General features: G+C 48.4%; 1 protein-coding gene across 1 annotated transcript in view; it reads left to right on the top strand.

Annotated features, from left to right (window-relative positions):
• Positions 1-22,936, top strand: part of LOC147663270 (sodium-dependent proline transporter-like) — a 419,748-nt gene that overhangs the window by 118,415 nt on the left and 278,397 nt on the right. The window contains exon 2 of the mRNA XM_086950574.1: positions 12,504-12,732. Within this exon, the coding sequence (XP_086806700.1) occupies positions 12,504-12,732 (229 nt within the window). The remainder of the gene's footprint in view (positions 1-12,503; positions 12,733-22,936) is intronic.

Here is a 22,936-nt window from a genome sequence, read left to right as displayed (position 1 = left end):
TGAGCGAAAGGATTAATGAATGAGTGAAAGGGTGGCTAAAGAGATGGATGAGTGAAAGGATGAATGGATAGGTTTAAAGATGGAAGGATGGCTGGATGGATCGGTTTGGATTTGAAGGGTGGACAGACGGAATGGTGAAAAACTGAATGATGGATGAAAGACTGAATAGACAACAGAATGTAAAGGTTAAATGGTGGACATCAGCAGTTACATGGTAGGATGAAAGGAGGAATGTATAGATTAATGGAGGAGACAGGAGATCTCTTCTGGGGAGGGTCGTGATGAATTGCTTCATTTGCTTCGTGCCATAAGAGCTTTGGTTCGAAGTGGGGGTATTTTCAATTTCTTCCTACTCCTGTGCTCAAAAATATATATTATTGTGCCAAACGACAGCAATTACCAGTATGGCTCTCAGAAGGTGCATCTATTGCAGAAAAAGGAAATGTTAATATATTATTACATTTGTCTTTCATTTTGTGTAATGAGTTAACCTGCTTTGTTTTGGTGTGTGCAGCAACTATTATCGAAGTTGTTAAGAATCATCAAGTCTTGCCCTTAGCCCCGCTCCTTGCCCCACCCACTCACTACACCTCTAGCTTATTTGAGTACCTGCACTTATTTTTTTCCCATTTTAAACCCTGAATATAATGGTAATCAATTTAATTTACTACTTAATCAACAGACCTCAGGTGGACGACTGTGTGGGCTGTCTTCGTCAGGCTTCACACTTGTGATCTGGTGATTACCACACGTTTCAGCTGCGAGCGTTCAAGTGATTGAACCATTCTTTCAAAACCAGTGGGGTATCGGATAGTCACGAGTGTGCTGATCTTAGACGACCGTGCTGGCTATAAGGCAGGGTGCTGCCAGTGATAACTGGGTTGAGGTGGTTGGGGGGAGGGGGTGCGAGCATCTTAACCATAAACTGTTGTTTGGGTCCAGCTTTTTGCACGAGGGAGCAGATGGCAAAGTAGTGTATAAATGCGCCCTTCTTTACTCCCGTGGAGGTCGAGGTCTCGCGAGATTATTCATCTGAAAATCATCTCTAGGGTTAGGCGTGCAGTTATATAGATTGTGAGGGAGATTGGTTCCTCCATGCTGCAGGCTCTGGTGGTACAAATAATGCCCCGTGTATCATTCTCAACACGGTTCTCAGTGTCCAGGAGGTACAGGGGCAGTCATTTATTTTTAGAGAATATAGGCTGTGATTTTTTTTTTCTTTTCTAATTACACTTGCTGAGAGGGAATGGGAGCAAACCAACGGAACTGTAAAGCAGTTCATGAAGATTTAGTCTGTCTCACTGGCAAACTTTATTTTGTACCGAATTGGTTCTCATTTTCAACTGATCACAGATTATCCGTGGATCTCGCGAGGAGAGGCAAAATATTTGTAGTTGTAAATGCAAGTACTAGTTAAGTTTCTATAAAGTCGACAAATACACTAAAACTGAAATCCCTTGTTTTCTATATAAACACAATCTCAGTTAGAACTATTCCGCCTTGCAGCCTCCTGGTCTTCAGCCCGCCAGGGCTAGTCAGGGCTGGATTGAGCAGTGTTTTACCAGGATGAAGGCCGAGCAGGCTGCTGAGTTCTTAGCTCCGGAAGTGACGCCGCAACGTGAGATGGGGAAGGGGAGGGAGATTATGTGAAGGTTCCCTCTGCTTTCTAGGTCTGGCCTAGAGACACCTTTAGCTGGTGTGTCAACCTTGTGTTTTCCAAATATTTCTAAATAAAAATACCTACAAACTTAGATACTTACAAGTATTTTCTGTCAGCCTTTCTACCATTGGTCTGTTCAAGTGTCATTCACATTTTTCTTTCACACATATCAGCATTCTGAATGAGGCAGTGGGTAGCTCACTCTGCCACCCCAGTTCAGACATGGCCATATGCAAATCAGTCTGACCCTGGGCGTCATGGGAACAGTCCAGCCTGAACAGCCAAGCTGTGCCTTCCCTGGGCCAGAAACTAGCATCCTGGGACCGGTTCCAGGTTCATAACCCTCATCAGCCAGGCTATCTTGAATCCAGTGGCAGAGTGAGCAAGGGACCCACGTCTGGGCATACCCTGCCAACTTAGGGCGAGCTTAGCAATACCAAAGGGGATGATGGGCGGGGTGTTGATCATTGCAAGCACCCACCCCCAGTCAACTGATCTGGGTTTAATTCATTCATTTGTTGTTTTTGTAATTCTGTAAATCTGGCATGAGTCTAACCCTTTCGGACTTACAATGGACACCCCTGCTCTGTAGCCTTCTCCATTTCAAGTCCTTCAGGCTGTTTCCTTCTGCTCAAATGCTTCTTCAGTCAATAGAGCCCTTCCTAGAAACTGTTTCTGTCCATTGTCTTTTCTCTCTCAAAAACTGCAGTCTAGAGCCTTCTATCTTCTCTAGTCTGTAAACGTATTGTCTTCCTTCACGCACCTTACCCTCTCTGGATTACGGTTGTGCAACAAACAGCCTGCAGGCCAGGGGGCACCACTAGTGCTTGTCATGTGACCCTCCCGCTAGTAGTGGGGTCTATTTATTACTACAGAGCTCAGCCGCACTGCTGCTCGGTCTCCAACAGCAGACCACCGTGTATTCACTTAAAAAATTTCAAACAACCGTTAAGCTAAAGCCGGGTCTTTGATTATAAAGAATCTATTGCGAGAATCCTAGTCGACGCATGTTGATTCAGGGCTGACTTTAAGGCGGTGTGGCGCACTGGTCTCCGACTTGGATGTTGGGCACTGACCTCAGGGGGGGGGCCTGTGTTTAGCAATAACTTCAAATTTAAAAGCACCTGCTGCAGAGTTCCTTGTGTATCCAGCTTTCCAGCAGGAATAAAACTGTCGAGATAACTTTTCTGATTAATGTTCCTGCTACAGAGAGATTAGAGTTTTGTCTAGGGGCAGTTTAGACTTCCATAAAGTAACAGAGGGTTAATAACCCTGCTGCAAAGAACGGATCTGTATTTAATGTGGATTAGTAAAGCCAACCTTTGCCAGCGCTTTAAAAGAAAGAAATGTATGTGAGGAAGGGCCTATGGAGAGATGAGGGAAGCATTTGCCAGGTGGTAGTGAGGGATTTCAACGAGGAGGTCATGAAGGGGTGCACCAAAAAAGATTGTTGCACCAGGGGCCATCCGCGCTAAAGTCGGCCCTGCGCTGATTATGTAAAAAATGTACTCCTGTTCAAATGCCGTAAAGCTCTAAAACAGCAGAACGTGATGTGTTTTTTTGTTGTTTTTTTGTTTTTAAGACTTTACTATTGTTATGAAGGCTTTTGTGATGAAACCGTGCTGATGTGCCTCCTCTGAAGTTTAGCATTAAATAGATTATCATAACTTAAACATTTTGTACAGAAATTGCAGATTCGACCTTTGCAGCTGTCATTCTGTGAATTTTCGAAGGGATACTAACTAGTACATTAACTACCAGAGAACTCCGATTAGTAAACGTTTGTGAGTAAGTGGCTTAGTTGCAGAACTGGCAACTGAAAGACTTGGGTTTTAATCACTGCTGGTTAAAATGTGTGCTCCTAGGCACATCACGTCATGTTGTTGTACTTAGCTGCTTTCTTGTGTGCACTTTGAAAAATAATTAAGTTGCGGGAGATGGAAAAGAACAGAAGTGAGGAGCAGGGAGTCAAAAGGAAGGGAGATAAATAGAGCAATTGCTCAAAGAATGGATGGCGCGAGATAAGAGATGAGAATTGAATAATAAAGTAAATAGCAAACAGGTCTCCCCTCTGGGGCCTATTGGTTTTGCCAAATGTGAGAAGAATGGATAAATAGAAAAAAAGCAACGCAAGTATGTGAGGGAAAGAACGCGGGTGCGGGAGCAGCACAGATGGTGGGGGAAGCAACAGGGGTCCACCAAACTCAACACAGCGGGTGGGGGGAAGCAACACGGAGGGCACAGGGAGGCAAGCACCACTGAGGGACGTGTGTTGGGTAAGCAACACGGAGGGCACAGGGAGGCAAGCACCACTGAGGACGTGGGTGGGGGAAGCACCACTGAGGGACGTGGGTGGGGGAAGCATCACTGAGGACGTGGGTGGGGGAAGTAACACTGAGGACGCAAGTGGGGAAAGAACACGGAGGGCCCAGTGAGGCAAGCACCACTGAGGACGTGGGTGGGGGAAGCAACACTGAGGACGCAGGTGGGGGAAGCAACACCGATGACGCAGGTGGGGGAAGCAACACTGAGGACGCAGGTGGGGGAAGCAACACTGAGGACGCAGGTGGGGGAAGCAACACTGAGGACGCAGGTGGGGGAAGCAACACTGAGGATGCAGGTGGGGGAAGCAACACTGAGGACGCAGGTGGGGGAAGCACCACTGAGGGACGTGGGTGGGGGAAGCATCACTGAGGGACGTGGGTGGGGGAAGCATCACTGAGGGACGTGGGTGGGGGAAGCACCACTGAGGGACGTGGGTGGGGGAAGCATCACTGAGGACGTGGGTGGGGGAAGTAACACTGAGGACGCAAGTGGGGAAAGAACACGGAGGGCCCAGTGAGGCAAGCACCACTGAGGGACGTGGGTGGGGGAAGCACCACTGAGGGACGTGGGTGGGGGAAGCATCACTGAGGACGTGGGTGGGGGAAGTAACACTGAGGACGCAGGTGGGGGAAGCAACACCGATGACGCAGGTGGGGGAAGCAACACTGAGGACGCAGGTGGGGGAAGCAACACCGATGACGCAGGTGGGGGAAGCAACACTGAGGACGCAGGTGGGGGAAGCAACACTGAGGACGCAGGTGGGGGAAGCAACACTGAGGACGCAGGTGGGGGAAGCAACACTGAGGACGCAGGTGAGGGAAGCAACACTGAGGACGCAGGTGGGGGAAGCAACACTGAGGACGCAGGTGGGGGAAGCAACACTGAGGACGCAGGTGGGGGAAGCAACACTGAGGACGCAGGTGGGGAAAGCAACACTGAGGATGCAGGTGGGGGAAGCAACACTGAGGGTACAGGGAGGCAAACCACACTGAGGGCACAGGGAGGCAAGCAACACAGAGGGCACAGGGAGGCAAGCGACACAGAGGGCACAGGGAGGCAAGCGACACCGAGGAAGCGGGTTGGGGAAGTAACACGGCGGGCACAGGGAGATGAGTAACACGGAGGACGTGGGTGGAGGAAGTACCACAGAGGGCACAGGGAGGCAAGCAACACTGAGGACACGGGTTTGGGAAGCAACACGGAGGGCGCAGGGAGGCAAGCAACACTGAGGACGCGTGTTGGGGAAGCAACACGGAGGGCACAGGGAGGCAAGCACCACTGAGGACGCGGGTGGCGGAAGCACCACTGGGTGGGGGAAGCAACACTGAGGACGCAGGTTGGGGAAGTGACACGGAGGGCACAGGGAGGCAAGCAACACTGAGGACGCGGGTGGGGGAAGCGCCACTGAGGACATGGGTGGGGATAGCAACACTGAGGACGCGGTGGGGGAAGCAACACTGAGGACACGGGTATGGGGGAAGCAACACTGAGGATGCTGGTTGGGAAGCAACAGAGGGCACAGGGAGGGAGGTAAGCAATACGGATGGCGCAGCAAGGAAAGCAAATGGAGTCAGGGCAACGTATGAGAGTGAAAGCAACTGAACAAGAGAAATAGTAACGTGGAGGTAAAGTGCCGAAGCGAGCATCTCAAAGGACAACGCTGTATTAAAGTGACATTTTTATAATTTATGAAAAGAAATGTGCCAAGATAAGCGGGCCCTTCCACTGAATGGTAAAAATCGTGCAGTCTCATGGAATGTTTAATAAAAGCACAATTTAAGTTTTTTTTTTTATTAATTAGGATTATGTTAACTGTAAGAAACGAAATGTGCACGTAGAAGTATAGTAAAGGCCTTGATGAAATATTTTAAAACTGATGGTGCTCGGGAGACCAAGTGGTAAGGAGAATCTGTATGAAACTGTGAAGGTACTGAGAAAAGCTCAAAGGAAAAGGGGTTGAAAGTAGAAATGTATTATGAAAATAAATGTGCTGGGAGAAGTGGGAACACACAGGGAATGGGATTACGCATGCACTCTCATGAAGTGCTTTTAGAAAGTTCCCAAAAAAGCAGACACTTGTGGAAGGATAAAAGAAGCCAATCGGAGAGACGGTAAACAGACGAGAGGGACAAAGTCTAGATGGATGGGCTTAAAGGAAACCATTGAACAGAAAGCAAGAAAATAAGAGTTTAAAAAAATCAAAAAGCCAATTGAAAATAGTGGATGGAGTTGCTTTCCAGGTCAACTATAGACGCATCCTTATGTCTTTCGCTGCCAGACCGCTGCGCTGTTTGTAAGGCTTTGACGTGCAAAGGTAACTCTAGGAACTTAAGAAAATGTTTACATAAGATACACGGAAGAGCAGAAGAGACGAACGAGAGAGGGGAAAGAGTAGTAAAGAGAATATGATTGGGAAGAAGGGTCAGATTTAAAGATGGAAAGTATTAGAAAGGGAAGGAAAGAAGGAAAAGAGCAGGAGGGAAAAGGGGACTGAAAAGAGGAGTGCATCAAGAGTGTAGAAGAGGAAGGAAGAGGGAGAGACACAGCTTGGTAAGGAATTTAGCAACACAAAAGGGAAGAGGGAAGGAACAGAAAGCTAGAACCACGATCATCTACAAAGACATAAAAGCGCTGCCAGGTTGGCACAGGATTTCAGGTCTTTAGGGGCGGCCGTGGGTGCGAGGGCCATGTTTTCCCAATAGACCATGCAAGTTACAACTCAGTTAATTTCTTTCCACTCTGCCTTATATGGTCTTCATCATCCAACTCATTTAGTGCGTGTAGCCTTTCTACCACTCTGGTCCTCCTGCCTCTGAAGCTTAACCTACTGTGTCTTTCAGCCTACAAAGCCCACACCTCCTTGTGTGCGCCATCAGGTTGAGTTTATACTCCACTGCATCCCCTCCTCACAGCCAAATGCTGCCTATTGAATATATGGAAATATCACCCGCCTCCTAAGTATAACAGGCTGTGGGTAAACGTGGGTCTAAGGGTAGCTAAGAGCAAAGTAGCACAAAACTGGGGGGCAGCGGAACCACTGCTCCTACGAGACTGGAAGCATGACATGGACTGGTGCATCCTTGCAGGAGAGACAATCTACCAAAGCAGGGGCTGCCCCAAAATATGGGAGAAGATCTGGTGCCCCTGGAGGGCCCCTGGAGGGCCCTCAGATGGGACTTGGATAAAAGGGGAGAGCCTGAAACATCCACTTAAACAACAGAGACATCCAGCGGGCCAGATTCATTATATCCACGGTCCCAAAGTATCAAAACAATTGACTTAATCTTAAAAGAACTACATGTCATGCGCTGTCTTTTATTCCTTGTTGTGTTGTCACTTTATGTTGAAAACTAATAAAAAGAATTCGAAAAAAAGGTATTCTAAAGTGGGCTTTCCAAAGGGAATTCCCTGCCGTGTTGCTGGGTACAAGACCCTTTTGTTGGGCTTGGGCCGCTTGGCTCCTTGCCATGCTGTGGTTTCTGATCTGCCACAGGTTAGGTACAGTTCAGCATAGTCGCCCTCTGTAGTGGTGAAGGAGCAAGGGAAACTGGACACGCCTGACCTACTTTATGAACCCTTCCGGCCTCAGGTGCCTGCCGTTGAAATCCACCTCACGGGGTGGTGGTGTCTGAGAGCAGCCCAGGACAGCCTTGCAGAACTGCTTGAAAGAAGCACGTCTTCAAGGGTTTTTGGTGTTTCTCTGCTGGGGGCTCGAGTGTGCTGGATTTAATTATTTTTTTTACAACTGAGGATTACATGACGTTTAACCTTTAGTACCGTCACTTGATGCACGTTTTTAGGTTTCGCCTATTATCATTTGCTTGCGAATGTGATAGGCTAAAATTCAAGTGCTCGATCGACTCATCAAACCACTGCCGTTTCTTCACAGTGCATGTGAGTCACGTGACCACAAAAGCGGGTCACGTGACCACACAAGCACACGCATCTCCCTAATCGCCTGCCACACTTCTCCTCCCCTCACTCGCATTCCCGCCCCCCCACCAGGCTCTCCCACCCCCATCCGGCTTCCCTCCGCGCATCTCCCTACTCCGCCTGCCACACTCGCATTCCCGCCCCCCACCAGGCTCTCCCACCCCCATCCGGCTTCCCTCCAACTGGTTTAGCTTTACATCATTTCCGTCAGTGAAGTCCTCCACTTTCAGTCCAAACCAACAGCGATCTTGTCACAAATGTATTCCAAGCGCAGGTAAAGCACAAAGTGTTGCAAGACATGAATGCACAGTTCTCCACAATGTAGCAGCCCACACATGAAAGTCCCGAGCACGTGGCAGTTTGATCATTTCCTCCGGGATACTACTACCGCCACCAACCTGTTGTAGCCAAAGTACGAAGGGCAGGTGTGGCGGCTGCTAGCCTTTAATTACCAAGAACTTCCCGGCTACAAGAAAGGGAAAACAGACTTGATTTCAAACTAACGTACCTACAGTGATTCTGAGACCTCCATGGAAAACAACACCTCTAGAATTTCACCCATCTGATTCCGCTTCCTGTTGCATTTAGTTTTGGAGGGGGCTCACGGCCTGGCCTCCCGCAGAGTACACATCTCAAGGCTAGCTTCACCACACATGAAGTTTTCTTTTAACAAGTTTATGCAACAACAGGATGAAAGTTATCCCAAGACAGTCCCCTCCCCCCTACTCAGCCCGACCTGATTCCCTGCATTCCTCCGAACCCCTCCCCTCCCCTCCCCTCGGCTGGAGACAAACCCTGGAATCTCCACTCGCACCCACACACATGCAAATGGTTTCCTTGCACAAATACGGCTGCTCGGAGCCTCGCTCCGACGGATTCTTTCCTGCACTTGCTTTAGGCTAGCCTCCTTTGCAAAGTTAAACCCTCTCAGCCTAGCGAGGGTATATAAAATAGACCACAACTGATGACAAAGGGTAGAAAGTATGCAGCAGCTCCTAACCTTGTGACTGCCTGCTGGGGTTACTTTTTTACCCTTTCATGCTCCTTTCAACAGCGGAGAACGTATTTTTGGAACTTTTGGGCATCTGGATTTTGATTTTCGACCAGTTACGTATGAATGTAGTCGATCCGCACAACTGCTTCAAATCACATTCTGGAAATAAGAACTTTGTGCTAAAGTTGCATGCCATCCTAAAAACAAGCACTGGCGTTGCCAATAGGTTTCGCATTTGGAAAGTTGGAGCTATTGGTTTTGCAAATGACATTTTATATTTATATATCGTTATTGGCATTGTCAATAACAATATATAAATATAAAATGTAATTTACAAAACCAATAGCTCCAACTTTCCAAATGCGAAACCTATTGGCAACGCCAGTGCTTGTTTTATTTTTATATTGTGGTATTTTGTTCCTTCTTGCTATTTTTTTTGTTATATATATATTTTTAGCTTGCGTGTATTTGAGTGATTATTACTAATGCCCTCATTTAGCCGAATTGTGTATAATATTGTGCCTTACAACGTGCAGTTTAATCGCTGTCTTCTCATTGCCCTACACGTGTACGTTTTCCCGCCTCAATCTCGTGACCGTCCTGAGAAGCAAGACTAGACCACGCGCCTGTTGTTTTGGAGAGTGCAACAGTGTGTGAAACCACCATGTTTCTTCCTCTGGAGAGAGGAGGATCCATGCTGGGGAACTCTGACAGGCTCTGGCCCACATGTACTAAGGCATTTTTCCATCGACACAAAATGGGTAAATCCCTTTGATACATGTGGCCCCTTGCCCTTGACTGACCCTGGGCAGTATGGCTCTCTGGAAGGGCCACCCCTCAGAGGAAAGACATTGAGGGGGATGAGCGCATTTTCACAGATCAACAGAGCACCACAATGGGTCATATGTACAAGCACATATTCCCATAGACACAGAATGGGTAAAACCCTTTGATACATCTGGCCCATTAATGTCTGGTTTTGTTAGTCCCCAATTAAAATGTTTAATTTTTTTTCATTTCTAATGCTCAGCTGTGCTAATAGTTTTTCATTTATATTACGCGCTAGGTTAGCATATAATAAAGCTTTGTAATGATATCACTTATATATTTGTTGAGTTATCAGAACCACGTGGGGGACTCCACTTAAAGCTATCAACATTCTGGGGTCTCTGGCAAGCCTGGAATATTCTGTGTACTGACCCATGTCCGTGATTTGACCAGGGTGACCCCAGTCCAGTTTTACTGCTCTGCTGGCCCACAGGCTATCTACACACGTCTCGGGACAAAGGAAATCTACAGGAGTGAGACCCCCGTGGCTTGCGTCACAGATTCTATTGTTAGGTGGACTTCCAGAAACCCTTCAATGGTGGTGTTAAGTGGCATCTAAGACCACTCTGTTTAAAGACGTGTTTGTAACGTAACGCGCTGTTGTGACTTAGAGTTTAAGCCTGTGGTGACTCACCGGAGTACTCTAAAGTAGCGAGTTTAAGTTACGAGCTGCTTTTACAGCGACACGTGCACATTGCCTCCAAGTTAGGCCTGTCTGCTCTGTGCCACTGATATCAGTGGGTTGAGTTCAGACTAATTTAGTGACTTTAGTGATTCACCCTAACAGGGATAATACCCCAATTTCTTACATTGTCAATGTACTCCAGTTGGCTCCCCCAGCCTGCTCCCCGCCCGCCAAGACAGCAGTACAACCCACAGTTAAAATCATCCACAGAGATTGAGTGGGTGTAAAACGGCCATGTTTAATATCAACATTCATAAACATGACTAAACATTTTATATTAAAAATTTGATAAAATCAATAACACAATTTTAATATTGACATTACAAGTTTTTCCTTTATACTAGTTCCTTTCCCCCCAGCACTAAGGGGCCCTCTGGCTCGCATCTATAAATCCGAGCTTCACACGCTAGGCGCAACCCACCTGCTTCCTTGAGTGATGGGCCCCTGCCCTCTGGTCCTTGTCTGCCATCTCCGGGGCCCACCCCTCGACCACCAGGCTGCCCAGGATCCCAGGAGGCTCGTAACCTGGCGCCCTAGCCTCCCCAGCCGGTGGCCACATTCATTCTCCCTGCGGAGAGCTTACCATCTCTCCCCTCAGTGCTGGCCTGAGGAGTACGCAAGATGGACTCCCGTTCATTCTGTAAATCCATGTCAATGTTCTAAGGTCTCTTTACCGCAAACTTGCCCCCCCGAACTACTGATCTAAGGGACGGGTGGGTGGGAGTTAAACTAATGGGCGCAGTCCCTGGAGCGCACAGCCGGTCCGGTGCAGTGAAGGAAAAAGAGACCGGGACCACTACTCCCAGAGCCTAAGTAGGTACCGGTCCCTGCCCCCTCCCGCACCGGACGTGCGTCACCCGGTGCCCCGGAAGTGAAACGCGGCCGGTCGCCCATAGGGCTAGCCGGCCCCCTACTCTGACCTGGGGCGTAGCGAGGGCCGGGCCCTAGAGGCGCGCTCCTTGAGCCTCACGCTTGGCAGAGTGTACTTTTTGTGGTATTCTAATTCATGAGCTCCAGGACAAAGTATTTGTCAGCGGTGAACCTTCAGCTCACTGAGCCACCCTCCCGTAATCCCTGTCCACACACTAAAGAAGCTCTTCTCCATCTAACTCTGAGCCTGGCTTGGAGTGGTGTTGATGGGGAAGTCTGACTCCTGCAGGAAGACCTCAATCCGAAGAGTAGAGCTCCCTTCTCTGAAGGAACTCACTGATCTCTCCTCTGGACTGGGCACTTCCTCTGGAAATAGGAAGCCTTTCCATCACCTGTGAACTCTACATCGGCCTGCGTCTGGATTCTTACAGCTTTACCTTCAGCCATAGCTACCCCTGCTATCCTCTTCTGTGCACACCTCTGCATCCACTGGGAGTGTTGCACAGTTGCCGTTCCTCTGTTTTCCAGCCCTCAACTCGCGTTTTTCCGATTACTTTATATTACTTACATTCCCAATCTTCTCTTCATTTTGGGTGCAAGGCCGGTTCTAGGATTTTTGGGGCCCTGGGATGAAAGGGAATGTGCGAGGCCCCTCTAATTTGCATACGGGACATATTCAGGGCCCCAGAAGCTGCTATGTTCAGACTCCTCCTGGGCCGCAGCTCCTCCGCTCAGACAGCCACCTACATTTCGGGCTTTAGGTGTGAGAATTGCTTGGGGGAGAGTTAAACCTGCGGGGCGCTAAGGGCTGACAATGGGTGTCCCGCAGTGTCTCTGAATGTGCAGCCCGGCAGAAGGCCTGATTGCAGGACAAACCTGCAAAATGTGTCTCCTTGCAACTGGGACACCATCTCTAAGAGGCCATGGGGTAGGCCCTCCCTCTTATGGGCCCATTTGCAAAGAGACACCTTTCTTTCGATTGTATCAGAATGAGTACAAGAGGGCTGGTTGTGTGTTGAACTGGTACGGGTGTGAGGCCCTGGGCAGCTGCCCACACTGCCCCATGCCTTGTGCCTACCCTGCGTTGGGTGTATTTACAAATGTGAATATGTTCTATTGTTTTCATGCGTTTGTGTTGCACAGTTTTGAGTTTCTCTTAAAATGACCCCTGTGACCCGGAAGTACATAATTGTGTTCTTTATTTGCAGGGTAGCCCTGAACACCTCAATGGAGTCGTCTACGGGTACGATGCCTCGCAGCAGCAGAGCAGCCCGCAGTCCCCAGGCGAGACGCAGCCCTCCTCCCCGGCTGCCCCCTCCATCCCCCCAAGGCAGACCTGGGGCGGCAAATACGAGTTCCTGCTCTCCTGCATCGGCTACTGCGTGGGGCTGGGCAACGTCTGGCGCTTCCCCTACCTGTGCTACCGGAACGGCGGAGGTGAGTGTCTCTTGGTAACCTACCTCACACATCTCCTTCCAGCCATTGGGTGACCATAGGGCTGGCTGACGAACTCTCATTGTGGCTTTCGAGCGGGGGCGTAACTTCCATTGGTCCGGCAGGTGCAGTGGCACCGGGGCCCACTGAACCCTGATCGTTTCTGTATTTCACATCAAACAGCCTTTGAGTCTACTCTGGAACGGTATGTTATGTTTGTTCTCTGGCTTTGGAGTGTAGCGCCTTGTACGGTTCAGGACTTGGTGCCAGGCACTGTAAGCGAAGAAGTAAACCATGTCCATGAGGAAAGACAAAACTTAAACCGACAAATAGAGAAAAAGAAAACACGTTTGATTTGTGAATATTAGTCTTTCTGGAAGTCAGTGACTCTTCCGGTGAGATTGGTACTAAGAAGGAGGTGGCCAAAGATTTCAGGAAACAGCGCGTTTTTTTTTGGGGGGTGGGGGGTCGCTTTCCTCTGTGCTAAAAGTGCTGGTCCTGACTTGAGCACCATCACTTGGCTTTCGACAATTAATTAAAGTTCTGTACCATGTTTATTGGTCTATTTAGGAGCAAATTCCTTGATTTCTAGAACAGGTCAATAACATTTACTGATGACCCCAAAACACATTCTTGGAAAAATGGCCGTTCAAATAAAGTGTTTTAATAATATGGTGTCATAATTCTGATTTGTAGATGTTAGCAATTTGTAAAGCAGATATTTTTATCTTTCCATAACTTCAGAGTGCTGGAACACGTGCAACAAAAGGGACTAGTATATGCAATAAATGGAGCAGAATAGCCAGACCATTGAAGTCCTGTCGGGTTATGTGACATCACTTCTGACATCCTTTTATTGCAGAACTGGAGTACCTTTAGCCAAAAGCTTCCTTTAACAGTTAGTTTTTCATATGTTATCTGAACCGGATGTGCTTGGGCTCCGCTCTGAGTTTGGGATCCAGGGCGTTTCCACCCTTAAAGAACATCCCCTGTGTTTCAGACCGCTCAAGGGCCACGGAGGAATCTAATGTGGTGATGCTGACCATGCATTATTATGAGAGATTTCATTTTTTGCCTATAATTTTGTTATAGAAATCCCCTTGGATGGTGCAGTGACTAGATCTGAATACCGGCATTCAGTGGCAGCTAGAGGAACTCTTTCAGATCCAGTTATGTATGGTCATGTCTCCATAAACGAAGACGCAACTTGATGCTTGATTTTGGAGCCTTTGATCTTTCTTTACTTAGTCAAATCACTTTATGAGCTACAAATAGGTTGCATATCTCAGGCATTCGCCGAAAATGGACCAAACCTCACACAAAAGTGGCCTTGTGGTTCTCTCACACACGTTGAGTCTCTTACTGATGCCTCTGCTCATCTCTTCAGGACAGGCGAAACCTCTGCCCGCCTTCGCAGTAACCCAAGAGTGCTCCAGACCTTCCCCAGGGTTCATGAGCCGTAGGTTGTGAGACGAAACAAGGACATTTGGTTCCACCAAAGTGTGGCTGTGGCTTAACTTAGGACCACATCTGGAGCAAGACCGACCGTCCAGAAATAGCCGACTTCCAACTCTTGCAATATATCATTGACCAGAGTTGATAACCCTAACACGTGGTGACCTGCAGCTAGTTACCCACTTACTAACATTAATGACTTGTTAGCTTAGGACTCCTATAAGCCCTCTTTGTTTTCTGCACCTGTGTGCCTGGTGAAGATGGACTTTTGTCCAGGGTGGCTTCAAGGAATCTACATATCAGTGACTTGACACTCGTCTTGACACTAGCCATGTGCTAGATTGTCCAACCCCTGGGCCTTGTCCAGCCTATCTTTGTGCTCAGACCCTCTGCCTCTTATGCTTGGGTATGCAGTGCAGGTGCCCAAGAGTTGCCCTGGGAGTAATGCACTCCCGACTCTCCCTCCCAGTACTCTTCAGGCTCAAGTAATTCAAATCTTCCAACCCATTCTCACCTCTTTGCACTCCCAGAAGGCAGGCACCTACCTTCATACCTGTATGCACCGCTAGGACCCATCCTTGACATTATCTACAGAAAGCCTGTCCATGCTCTAGATCGAATTATAATGGACAGATCAGTTCCTTAAGTGCCGTCTCCATCTCCCTCGCCGCCAGTGGGGTCAGAAACATAAGCGTGACTTGAAACCACAGATATACACTATTAGATAGAACCTGCCACACTGTCTTCATCTCTACTACCCTCTTGCCTCTACCTGCCTCCAGTAAAACTACTCTCCTCTTTGGTAAATATAATTCTGCAATTAAAGTAATTGTTGGTAAAATCACATCTCTTGCCAGGAAGACATTGCACAAAACCAAGACCTGTAGTTTGATTTCATCCAGCCTTAGTCTCGATAAACGCTCGAAAAGAAGAGCCAAATTACTGTGGGGAACAAAGAAACTCCTCTGTCACTCTGCTAGCTCAAACACAAAAGGAGAACTTACAAATTCTCCATCCTTTCTGCTAATGCTTGATGCCTTAACTCTCAAAACGATCTCTTCAACAACAGATTTGAGAAACTTTTGAAAATCTTCATTCTGCAAAACACTTTGTCCTCCCCTTCCAGCCCTGATGTTTCCAGATGCAATGAATTCTTCATTGATCAAATTAGCAAAATCAGACAGGAACTTTTTTTTGGGTCGGAAGGAGTTTTATATAGCGTAAACTCGACCTGAAGGTATTAGAGCGCTTTTAATAAGCACAAGTTGCGTTACAGACTGCCACATTTATTTTCTTAGGCTTGGGAAGATTAAGTGGTTTGCCCAGAATCACAGAATGTTGAGCGTCACTGCTGGGACTCGATCCTGGTTCCTCAGCTTTGAGGTTGACTGCTCTAGCCATTAGGACACATCCTCTCCATCTCTAATAGAATCTCTTGGATCAAAGTGGAACTCTCAAACCGCTCTCTCCCCCTCAACTCTGACATTCCCTTTCTGGTTACACCTCCCATTCAAACAATAAGCCAATGTCTCCTTGGATTTCCTTCACCCTGATTTCGGAAGAAACCCTTCTCTCAGATGTATCCGATCTCAAACCTTTTTCTTTCTTGGCAGATCCATTCCCTTCCACTATTGCTTGGGAGGTTCCTCAGGCCCTTCTACATTGGCTTGCCATCGCCAATTCATCTAATTCTACTAAATTGCCTAAAAAATACACGTGTAAAATCCCTCTTAAAATCACCCAAGATCCCTCGAATGTGGAACATTCCCAAACTACCCAAGGTCTGCCTTTTTTGCCTTTGCTTATAAAGAAATGTGAATCTTTTCAGCTGATAAAACATATCTCCACAAATGATGAAATAAAGGACATCCCAGCTCCCTCCTTCTCCTGGAGTCATGAACAGCTTTGGATACAGATAATCCTCAAAATATGCTTGACACTTAGAAATGCAAGATGGGTGTTGAGAGAGTGGTCTAACTGTGTTTCCACTTCAGTTCCTCTAAACATTCCTAGATGGTCAAAATTGGTAAAAAAAACTTTTCAGTGCCCTCCTGCAATTCATGCTGTGCCCATCCTACTGCCAATTCTTTTTAATATCTTTGTAGGGACTTTTAGTGAAGTCTCCAGAATCTGTGTCTCCTTCCAATAATATGCTAATTCTATTTAGGCCTACCTCAAAGTGTATCCTCCTAAATATATTATCAAGTTAAAATCGACAATCGGACGCATCCAGAAATGGATGGAGAAAAAGCATCTCAAATGTGATCCCTTGAAGACTTACTTTCTCCTCCTAGCCCTTCCAAAGATCTTATCTGGCTTGAGTCAATAAAATCTGTAGACCTCACCTAACACCTGGCCACCACTGCAAAGTATCTGGTATTTTTTCCTGAGTCCATCCCAAACCTTAAAAGCCATAGCAGAGCTTTGGTTAAATCTGCCAGATTCCACCTTCACTAACTTAAGTCCAAACCCATTCTCTCCTTTCATGATATGAAGCTGGTAGTAGAATATTTGGTAAACTCTTGTGTTGGTAGGCCCCTTGCTCACCCAACATAAATGGATTAGGCATTCTCCGAACACTGCAACATGCTTCAGCAGGATTCATCACTAATACAAAAAATGGAAGTAGGTTAACCCTGCACTTGTGTGTTAAATAGCTCCCCACTGAGGCATGCTGCACTATGACAACTGCCTGGCTTACCTTTAAAGCTCGGAATCACCTAGTTGAACGCTGTTATTTTAGATGCTGTTAGAACTGGGGGTCTCTAGTTGGCAGAGGTAAGTACCTTAGACCAAGTAGGGACCCTTGCTTCTAGTCAGGGTGAAGGAATAACCCTCTGAGATAAACCCTGCTCACCCTCTAGGTAGCATGGCGCGAGCAGTCTAGACTAAACAGAGGCAATGTGGATAACATTTGCACTTAACACAACAATAATCCCCAATCCACCACAAACTGAGACCACACAGGTAAGTATATTTTATAAAAATATATAACTTTATCTAGTTTCAGCAAGGTAAATCAAGCAGTTGTACGGTAATTACTTCATTATAAAAACGTAGCACTTCTTCTCAATGGTTGCACTTAATTCTTAATGGTTGCATGTATGTAGGAAGTTCTTATTAAAAAGAAAATAGTCTTTAGTCTCTTATCTTGGTATTAAAAATAATGCCTCGAGTTGATCTCACAGCCGCTCTTTACAAATGAGCTGAATCAAGCAATGCCCAAAATACGCCACTACAACGAGCCCCTGGCGTCAGGGACTCTAAGCGCTTCAAGCGCGTCTCACCCGGATGCTGGGGGGGGGGGAGGGGGACTCCCTTCCCCGCGCTCGGTATTGCTTTGGGCCCCCAGGCGCACCCCGCGGGTGAACGCTCACTAGCGCTCCAGCCCGGCCGGTCTCAGGACGCTCTCCGCCCGCTCTCGGTCCTTCAGAGAGCAGCGGGGAGCAGAGACGGCAGGCCGACGGCTGGAGCACTCTGCAAGATCCCTCGGCGAGGTCAGGTCCGTCTTCCCCGGTCCCGGCGGTGTTCCCGGTGATTTCCCGGCTCCTCGGCAGCTTCAATCGAGGCAGCTAATCCCGTCGCGGCTCGGCTCTTCAGACGAGCCCCTCTGAGCGCGAGGCCGCCAACCAATGGCAGCGCGGCCTCGCTGATGACGCTCCGCTTCAGTGACCAATCACGGCCCACCACCACTGATGACGCTGCGCCGCACAGGCCTATCCCGTCTCGGCGTTAGTGAGGGGGCTCGGCTCCCTCAACCAATGGGAGCGCGGCGGCTTCGTTCTTCGCCGCTTCAGCTCCCCCAACGATCGGCAATCTTCTGGGGGTATTCCTGGCCCCGGGCCGCGATGGTGATTTGGCGGCAAAGGGTTTTTGAGGGCGCTGGTCACGAATAGACCCCCCTCTCGCCCTCACCACCACTTGGGAGCGGATTTCACGAGGGGAGGCACCACAAGCCTCCGACCCTCGCTGGGAATTTGCCGATGAGCACACCGATCCCTTCCTCACGCTCCCCAGGTCACCACAGCACGATCTGGCAGCTGCTTTTGGGCAAAGCTTTAGGAACCTTTAACCCTGGGTTCCCAAAAGGAGGCCAGCTCTTCTCAGGCCCTTGGAGATTCAAGTTGCAGACACAGCACACAGCAAAGTCTTGGCAGTTTCAAGCAGGCAGGGTCCCAGCACACAGCGAAGTCACTTTCTCCTCCTCAGCTTCCAGTTAGACAGCAGAACAGGTCAGCCCTTAGAGCACATAGCAAGGCAATCTTCCTTCAGTTCTCCAGCAGTCCTTCTTCCAGCCGAGGTTCCTTCTTGCTTGTAGGATCTTAGAATCTAATCTTCTTTAGTCAGGGGTCCTTCCCTTATACCCCAAAAAGTCTTTGAAGTCCTTTGAAGTCTTTGTGCAAGGGGGCCCTGAGCACTGGAATGTTTCTGGTGTTCTTCTTCCTGTCAGCTTCAGGGCCAGAGGTGACAGTGGGCCGGCAGGGGAGTTAGCCAGCATGGTGGTCAGGCAGACACAGCCCGGCACTATCAGGCGCTTCTTCCTCCCCCTTCCCTGGCAACAGATGTTGCCTTTCACCCCTGGGCTGACTCCGACCCCCTCCGGGGCCCTGCAGCCCCTGTCACACAGGCAATCCACACACAGGCCCAGGCACACAGAAAGGTTTAGACAAGAGAACAGCCACTTTCTAAAAGTACTATTCTCAAACACAGAATTCAAAAATAACCTTTCCTAAAAGATGTGTTATTAAATTCTGAGTTCAGGGATATCTTTCACTTATGCTCCATCTTGTTCCTATGGGAAGATAGGCTGGGATCCAATGGGACCAGCCTCCCCCATGTTACTCTATGGAGCAAGACAGGCCTACAGCAGTGAGCACATAAAAGGGCTGCTGCTCTCTACCAGAGCATGTTACCTGCACTAGTACATGCTCTACCCTATCCATACACTGCACCCTGCCCAGGGGGGTACCTTGAGCCTTCCATAGGGGTGACTGAGGTGCACAGACAGGGGAGGGTTAGGCCCAGCCAGTGGGGACACTGGCCAGGCGGACATGGCAGTCCGCTGACTGCACACAGGCCCTGCGCTGGCAGGCCTGAGACACCATTTTAGAGCTACTCATGTGGGTGGCGCAATCTGCGCTGCAGGCCCACTAGTAGCATCTGTCATCACCAGCCCTGGCACACACAGTGCACTTTACTAGGGACTTCATGGTGATACAAATATGCCAATCCGGTATATCCAATCAATATGACAATTTACAGAGGGAGCACTTACCCTCTGACACTGATCAGCAGTGGCAGAGGGTCCAAAGCATCTAAACCAGCAAAAACGAAATCCAGCACAGCATCAAAAATACATGAGTCAGGGAGGAGCCTGGCCAGCGACCATGATGGCCGCCTGACTCCTCGGCTCCGCTTGCCTTTGAACTGCTCTCCCGGTTTCCGCGACATCCTGCACACAATTCCTGGAATACTCGGCGCTGGCGGAACCGGGAGGGCAGCCTGATCCTGCCGCTGTGTCTTGAGGTCGGATCCCGGCAGTAGAAGCGCTGCAACGCCCTCATCTCCCCCGGACTCGGCGAGGCAGGCTCGGGGTCTTTGTTCTTGAGGTGCGCCTGGCCCGAGTGCAACGACGATCGCCGTGGGCTGCGGGACGGGGCTAGCTGCCGTGTCTCGCAGTAACTTCGAGATTCAGGAGCCCTGCTTGCCGCTTTCTCCGGCCTGCGCACGGACGCCCCAGGAGTAACATTGTAGCGTTCTTTGAGACCGGCATTGCTTCCGCCGCTACTTTGTATCGCTGCAGGGCTGGGACGAGCGCCATCTTGCAGCCTGATTTCATTCCCCAGAGGTAAACACCCGGGTCTGGCTCTGTTTCAGCTTTGCTGCGGGGTGAATATAACTATTGCCCTGCGCCCCCCCAGTCCGGGCTCCCTTTACCATGGACCGGCTGAAGCTACTTGGGAATGCTGGCAAGGAGAGTTACCGACCGATGGCGCGACAATGCACGCACTTGCACCGTCTGGAGGACGATGCTGCGCCCTTTCTACCCTCGGCGCCATTGCGGCTCTGCGATATCCTGAGCGCCCTGTCCGCCTTGAGGGCTGACCTACGCACCGTCGCTGGGGAACTGGGGGGTCGGATGGACGCGATATTGTCCGCGGCCCCCCTGCCTGTACGTGAAGATTCGCAGCATCTGGCCGCTACGCCACACCCGGAGAAACATCCTTGTGGCCCCTCTGCCCCAGTCTCTGCTGACATGGCGACGGCGCGGAACTCTGATCCTGCTAGCGTGCTGGAGGAAGCACCCCGAGGTAGCCCTGAAATGTTTGCAACTGTTTTCCGGATGGTGAGATGGTATCGGGCGCCATTTTCTGAAGATCTCTCAATGGCGGCTAGCGAAATGCGATTCCCTTCCCTGAACTGGTGGCGACTGTTGGGACTGACTGTACGGGGTGACCCCGCACCTTGCAACGCTTCGTGTGACATTACCGTTTTCTCGGCAACGGGCTGGATGTTCGTTTGGGACCATTCTTCTATCCTGACAGGGCCCCTTCATCTCCTTCTTTCACCTGGGTCGTCTTCGATCCAGTTGGACTGCGTCGTTGCATCCTATCGTACGGGGCAAGGTTGAGGGTATCCTCTCTCCCTTCGGAACTGTCTTCCTGGTACTGCTGGGACACTGATGGACTGTTGGCGGATCTCGTATGTTGGTACTGTATTGGTGGTGGAGTCGGGGCGAGGGTGGCCGGAATGATGTAATTCGACAGTTTTGGACTAGTTCTTATGGCCCTCCCCCGGGCTTTTGTGATTTATGTTCCTTTCTTTCTCTGTCCTAACGGACCTCTTCTCTAGGTGAACTGTGCTCTTTCTTCTTTCTTCCTTTCTCTCTGTCTTTTTCTCCCTCTCAATTTTCTCTTTCTCGCTATATTTCGGGTTATGGGGAGACAAGCACTCTGCTAGGGGGGGGGTAGGCCGTAGCCTCTGCATGTGTGTAGGGTGGGGGGGTATTTTTAGTTCATGGTTTTTTTTTCTATGGTGCCTTTTTTGCTATTATATGCTTTTTCTCTTCTCTCTTGGCCCGTGTTAGGCATATTGGGGGATGGGTGGTAGCGTGGTATTAGTTGAGAAGCCGCGTCCTCTTTAGGGGTGTGTATATTCTGTGGCCATCCTCTGGTTGGGACCTGCAAGTTGCAAACTGTGCTGATTGATAAAGGTGTCTATAGAAAGTCCCACCTACACGGACCTTGTTTCTTTTCCCTTAATTGTATTAGTACGGAGTAATATGACCTGCTTTTAATGGTAGCGATGGAAACTTTTAAAATTAACCTTCACGGATTCTGAGGCATGGTAATACGATTTCTACAGTGTAACCCTTTTTACTGCTTGCTTTAATGAGAGATATTACTGTGTCGCTGTAACGTTGCATTGGTGCTTTACTGCTTCCGTGGCCGGCCGGACGGTTGTAGGCCCGTATTTGTTCTGATTTGATGCACAATAAAGGTTTCCAAAAAAAAAAAAAAAAAATACATGAGTCCGAGGCAAAAAGATGGGGGAAAAACCACTCCAAGGATGTCAGGTCTAACAGATGCCTAATACTTTGTGTACATTTACCAAATTATTTACCTTCATTCCCAACTCTTGTTGTTGTGAGGCGTCTTTAAACCTCCCACTCCACCCAACTCCTAGGTTTTATGATTTCGCACTTCCAGTTTATTTACCTTTCGAGGCCGCTGTTGCTTGTATGTTCCTACCTGTATGAGCAATGGTGGCTTGTGCAATGTGCTCCTTTATGCTATCCTCATACTTACTCTTGTGGGTGTTTTACTTGAACTCTGATTCTATGCAGTCTGTTCAGTTCTCAGTGTTTATTTTTGTGGATTTCAGTGATGGTTTCTTAGTGTTTAACAAAACATTTAAAACCAGTGCTGATCCGTGTTTATTCAGCTGCCTCACCCTCAAAATAGACAAATATTGTGTTTTTCCAGTATTTTCAAAACCTGTTGTTTTTGTTGTGCATTGGTTGTTAAAAGGTACGTATTTATTTTAAGTAATGGAAGCTATGTAGTGTCTTCCCATTGGCAGTGTATCCAATGGACTTATGTTACTGTTTGAAGCATAGAAAGTCTGCATATTGCACTCACAATCACATATCCTTGCACTCTCTCGCTTCTAAGCATTACCTCTCACATTCCCAATGTCTGGTGTACAGGACTGTTAATGGATTTTAAAAGTAACCGTGCCATAATCAAATGTTATCATCCATAAATTCCTGAACACAATGTTGCAGTCAACATTGTAACTATGGGCTCCAAAACTCCAGCAGTGGAGTGTAGTTTGGTAAACATTCAGGATTATGTGGCGGTATCATGCATAACGATGGGCCGCCTTGCCTTGCAGCTATGAATTTTGTTGGTATGCAGAAAGTTTTGCATCATGGTTTAATAACTATCCCATGTGCATGGTGACGGCAGTCTTTTTAAAGGTACCTGTCACTACACCTCGTATTAAATGTTTAAGCCTATGGTGTTTGACAGTGGACCTGCCATCAAAACTGACTAGTTAGACAAGGGGGCTGATGTAGCAAAGGATTTGACCAATTCTGTGCCTTAAATGCGATAGTACCTATTGGCCTAGATTCTTATGAGCCATCCATTTCACCTGTTGGTGAAAGAATTGAACCGTGCCAAAAGATCATATATGTTGTGAATAATCCCAGATTCTCTACAGTGTATAAAATATTTAGATCTGACTC

This window comes from Lissotriton vulgaris, unplaced genomic scaffold, assembly GCF_964263255.1.
Source record: "Lissotriton vulgaris unplaced genomic scaffold, aLisVul1.2 SCAFFOLD_315, whole genome shotgun sequence".
In the NCBI taxonomy this organism is placed as follows: Eukaryota; Metazoa; Chordata; class Amphibia; order Caudata; family Salamandridae; genus Lissotriton; species Lissotriton vulgaris.
This window is presented reverse-complemented; position numbering and strand designations above follow the sequence as displayed.